This window comes from Mytilus galloprovincialis, chromosome 3, assembly GCF_965363235.1.
Source record: "Mytilus galloprovincialis chromosome 3, xbMytGall1.hap1.1, whole genome shotgun sequence".
NCBI classification, from domain to species: Eukaryota; Metazoa; Mollusca; class Bivalvia; order Mytilida; family Mytilidae; genus Mytilus; species Mytilus galloprovincialis.
The window spans coordinates 6,526,049-6,531,701 of NC_134840.1; the positions used below are offsets into that span (position 1 = coordinate 6,526,049).

At 34.2% G+C, this 5,653-nt stretch overlaps 1 protein-coding gene across 1 annotated transcript; it reads left to right on the top strand.

Annotated features, from left to right (window-relative positions):
- On the top strand, nucleotides 1-5,190 carry LOC143067053 (lysosomal proton-coupled steroid conjugate and bile acid symporter SLC46A3-like). The gene is made up of 5 exons (XM_076240055.1): nucleotides 1-133; nucleotides 932-2,091; nucleotides 3,601-3,684; nucleotides 4,039-4,195; nucleotides 4,913-5,190. The coding sequence occupies exons 2-5, from the start codon at nucleotides 951-953 to the stop codon at nucleotides 5,004-5,006; spliced, it is 1,476 nt and encodes a 491-aa protein (XP_076096170.1). The 5' UTR covers nucleotides 1-133; nucleotides 932-950; the 3' UTR covers nucleotides 5,007-5,190.
- Nucleotides 5,191-5,653: the final 463 nt, after the last annotated feature.

Here is a 5,653-nt window from a genome sequence, read left to right on the forward strand (position 1 = left end):
TATAACTTTAAGTTAAATGTGGCAATGTAGATCGACATTATCAAAATAATATATACCCTGATTAGAAAGAATGATACATGTTTGATGGTTTAATGATGACGAGAAACGAATATTTTTGACAGTAAACCATCTGGTAAGTAATAACAATATTTTTTTTATATATGTAACACATGATATACAATTATGATATTTTTACGAGTGATGTACAATCCAAGACAGCGAAACAAAGAAAATAAAGAAATGCCATGTTGTTGATTTACAATTTCAGAAGTTAGATGTTAAAGAAAAAATTTATCAAAGTATATAAATTATTGATTGATAATATCTTAGATGCATGATTTGTTTTATTATTTGTTATTGGCTTTGAAGTAGCAGTCAGTAACTGCAAGTACTCTCAGATCTTGACTAAGGGTCTCTTTGTTTTGGGATGTACACGTAAACGGCCACGTCCACTCTGTGGAGATGTTAGATGTATTTCTATATTTGTATCCATATGAAGCCTTTTTCAAACGATTTTTATAGTTCTTAATACAGCACTGTCCCAGATTAGGGTGAGGGTTGGGATCCCGCTTACATGTTTAACCCCGACATATTCAGTATTTTTGTGTCCAGCGCAAATCATGAGTCTATAATTCAATGGTCGTCGTTTGTTGATGTGTTACATATTCGTTTTTCATTCATTTATTTTTACATATTTAAGGCCGTTATTTTTCTCGTTTGAATATTTTTACATATGTCATTTTGAGGCCTATGCTCGTAGTTGAAATCAGTACAGTGACCTACAGTTGTTGATTTCTGTGTCACTTTGGTCTCTTATAAAGAGTTGTCTCATTGGCAATCAAATCACATCTCTTTTTTTTTTATATTAATTGACTACAAAATGTTATAATAATTCATCTACCTTATTCGTATGCAATTGTTATTGTTTTAGATCCTTAAAGATTGAAACTATGAGCAAAACAGAGAACCTAGAGGAAAAACCATTACTTCACAGCAACAAACTAGAATTCGTTAAGCTTAAATATCCAAGATGGCTGACATATTCCGTGGTAATAGCAATTCCATTATGCCACATACTGTCCTTCATGTTGAGCCTGTTTCTTTTAAACCAGTATACTTATTATAAATTCATGAAACAAGAATATCCAAATGCTTCCGATACTTCCGAGAAGTTACCAACATGTACTACTAATACAAGCACTGTTGGATATCAACAACAAGTAGCCGTACAGAAAATATCAGCAGAATGGAGCATGATTTGCAGTCTTTCCTATATCATTCCAGGGATGTTTTCCAATATCAATCTCGCCACGTACAGTGACGTATACGGTAGAAAACTATTTTTCATTATACCATTAGCAGGTAGTATGCTTAAAAGTGCGCTTTGTGCAATTGGAATTTATTATGAAATTGATGTGAGATATCTTCTGTTCTTTTACATGATAGAAGTTTGTACTGGATCCTGGTTTGGAACACTTTCTATGTCCTTGTGTTTCATTGCTGACACAACAGAAGAAGGAAAAGACAGATCGATTCTAATTGGTTTGTTAGAAGGTGGTCTCGGGATTGGTGCTTTCATTGGAACATTCATATCGGGGTATCTGATATCGTTAACCGACGGGTTTTTCTATCCAGATGTTATTGCCTCGTGCGTTGTAAGCATTGGACTACTTCTTGCGTTAACAATGATTCAAGAATCTCTTCCAGAATCAAGAAAACGTAAACATGTTTCACCTTTAGATAACACGAAGAGGGTTTTCGAATGTTACTCCTCAGACTTCTCACCAAAAGGGAAACGCTGGATGTTCATTATATTAATATTTATATTTTCAATGTCAGCCATTTCAAATTTAAGCAGACACAATGTAGAAACGTTATACGAGCTAAATACCCCATTTTGTTGGGACTCTGTGAAAATTGGAGTATACTCGTCTATACGGATATGTTTCTTTAATTTAGGAGCAGTAATTATAATTAAAGTATTCCATTTTTGTTCATCAGATGAAGTGATAGCTTTAGCTGGTTGTTTCACCACATTAGCATCATTGATTCTGGAAGGCCTGGCACAGTCGGACCTAATGATGTACTTGTGTAAGTATAATCTGTATTATTATTATCACAAATAACTTTATAATCATGACTATAATTATCGTTATTTCATTAATTTAGAATTTCTGATGATATTGCTATCATGATATAATTTTCCAGATCGCTATTTTCTTAATCTTTGATTTGATAGGTTTTGTTGGGTTCGTGTTTCTTAGTCTTTGGTTTTCTATGTTGTTTGTTGTGTACTATTGTCTGTCTGTCTGTTGATCTTTTTTTCTTTTTTGGCATGTTGCGCTGTCAGTTTATTTTTCATCTCAATTTACCCAACTAAAAATGGGTTTTCTCTGTCGACTTAATAAAGAACTCAAATTGGCGTTGCTTAGGGGGAAAAATAAATATACTATGCACGGTCTTTGTGTCTCGGCTAGTGTAATGTGAATATATTCAACAAATTATTTTGTTCATAAAAGATAAGTCATGTGTATCGAAGCTGTCGTCGCCAGATAAGGATTATATTAGCTATTGATGTATATATTTAGTATATGTTATGTGAAGTTCATATTATAACCAAAAAACAACTCTCCACAAGAGACCAAATGATTTAGAAATGAGCAACTATAGATCACCGTACGGCCTTTAACAATGAGCAGAGTCTAAGTGTGTTAGTTATAAGTTGTACAAGTTGACAATGTTTCAATTTCAGCTGCTGCCGCCAGTCTAGGTTGTATTGTAACCATGCCAATATTTCTATTTCAGCTGCTTCCGACAGTCAAGGTTGTATTGTAACCATGCCAATATTTCTATTTCAGCTGCTGCCGCAAGTCTAGGTTGTATTGTAACCATGCCAATATTTCTATTTCAGCTGCTGTCGCCAGTCTAGGTTGTATTGTAACCATGCCAATATTTCTATTTTAGCTGCTTCCGACAGTCTAGGTTGTATTGTAACCATGCCAATATTTCTATTTCAGCTGCTTCCGACAGTCTATGTTGTATTGTTACCATGCCAATATTTCTATTTCAGCTGCTGCCGCCAGTCTAGGTTGTATTGTAACCATGCCAATATTTCTATTTCAGCTGCTGCCGCCAGTCTAGGTTGTATTGTAACCATGCCAATATTTCTATTTCAGCTGCTTCCGACAGTCTAGGTTGTATTGTAACCATGCCAATATTTCTATTTCAGCTGCTGCCGCCAGTCTAGGTTGTATTGTAACCATGCCAATATTTCTATTTCAGCTGCTGCCGCCAGTCTAGGTTGTATTGTAACCATGCCAATTTTTCTATTTCAGCTGCTGCCGCCAGTCTAGGTTGTATTGTAACCATGCCAATATTTCTATTTCAGCTGCTGTCGCCAGTCTAGGTTGTATTGTAACCATGCCAATATTTCTATTTCAGCTGCTGTCGCCAGTCTAGGTTGTATTGTAACCATGCCAATATTTCTATTTCAGCTGCTGCCGCCTGTCTAGGTTGTATTGTAACCATGCCAATGTTTTTATTTCAGCTGCTGTCGCCAGTCTAGGTTGTATTGTAACCATGCCAATATTTATATTTCAGCTGCTGCCGCCAGTCTTGGTTGTATTGTAACCATGCCAATGTCCAGGAGCATAATGTCTCGAATGACACCAGCTAATAAGCAAGGTCAGCAGATTTATTTTAAAGTCACTTTTATGTTTGTACAAATATTTCTTTATTTCAAAAAATATCAATATTTCCCGACTTGTATCAACATAAAGAAAGCCAGAAAACTGACACACAAAAACATATCAAAACGTTTTGAATATCTTGTGAAGTACTTCTTTTGTTTTTAGCTTTCTTATTTAAATGAAAATCTTTTTATAACACGTTATTATATTTGGTCTCGTGATTGGTCATATATTTTCTGTTTGTTAGTGGATATACACATTTTGTTTTAGGTATGACGATTTCACCAACACAGGTGTTCTAAGAACATACCATATTTATATATTTATATATGTCCATTTCTGCTAATAGGATCTGTGTTTGCCGGTGTTGCCGCAGTAGAGCTCCTATGTGCTCTGGTCGGGGGACTACTAATGAATGGTATCTATAAAGCGACTGTCGATGTCTACAGAGGCATGGTATTTTTAATATGGGCAGCTTTTAGTGTTGTAGGGATCATACTGTGTTTGTAAGTTATATGTTATAAAAAAATAATGTTGCTATCAATAAATTGAAGCTCAACCATTTACTACTGCTATTCAACTCATTATCATACAATGTACTACATTTTGTTCACATGAAAATAAAAAGATTTGGTATGATTGTCAATAGTCAAGTCTCCACAAGTGAACAAACGACATAATTTGACAACTTTCACCGTACGGCCTTCAACAACCTTCATTTTGGCATTGCACAAAATTGTTTATTTCTCAGATTGTTAATGACGTCTTTTCAATAAACCCATTGGATGTTAGAGGTGTACTGATTGATTCTTTAGTTGAATTATACAACAAGACGTGTATATCTTTTAAGTCTTAAAGAATTAAAGGTGAATAGCATCACTTTTATACATCATGCAATGGGTATATCTTTAGATTTTGATATAAAAAAGAAGATGTGGTATGATTGCCAATGAGACAACTCTCAACTAGAGACCAAATGACACAGAAATAAACAACTATAGGTCACCGTACGGCCTTCGACATGTTTTGTGAGATCTCAACCCTGAATGCTTTGTAAATGTACATACTTATTCTCATAAGAGTTAAACTGAATTGAATTTTGATTTGTTACAAAGTATCAATTCTACAAAACTCTTTAAGAACCGAAAAGCCAACTTCATTGGCACATTTTGATAATATCAAAAAACCGTCGATTTTAAAGTTATCATTTTTTACTTGTACAGAATTCTGATAAAAGGAAAGCGGAGAGGAAAACTTGAATTCAAGCAGGAAGAAACAACTATAAAAGTAGAATTTACAGCCAGTGGAAAGAAGTAGAAATACATGTAATTGGGGAAATTTGAATTAAAGCTAGAAAAAAACAACTATAAAGGTAGAATTCACAGATAGTGAAAAAAAAAGCAGAAACACGTGTAATGTGGGAAAGAGAAAATTTAGACATACATGTACATGCTGTCATACATTAAGTTTTTTTATACAATACAATGTTCACCTATTTTCATCATGTCCATTTTACTTATTTCTATGTCATTTTGTCTATAATAAAAACCTACCACTTACATATTCAAAAGTAATGTAACGAAACATATATAACAGGATGGGGTAACTAACCACAGTTTGTCTCTCGTGTTGTTTGAAGGCTGAAGAAAAATCCCCTTGCATGAGAGGGTAAGATATTCTATGATCAAAAGGTGTTCTGAAAGGATCTCGCTAAATTGAGATGGTAAAATATTGATTGCATAGCCAGATTAATTTTTATTAATATTATTCTATGATCTTGTTTTTCTGTCCACATTTGTGGCTTGATCGTAATTTCTCAAAGAATTGCAAAGCGGTGCTAAGGACCGTATTAAACTTTCAGTTAGGTGAGGATGTTTGCTCTGTGTTGAAGGCTTTACCTTGATTTTAAGATGAAGAACAGCAATAACAGCGCTGTTCAATTTTATTTTTTGTTGTTTGCTGTG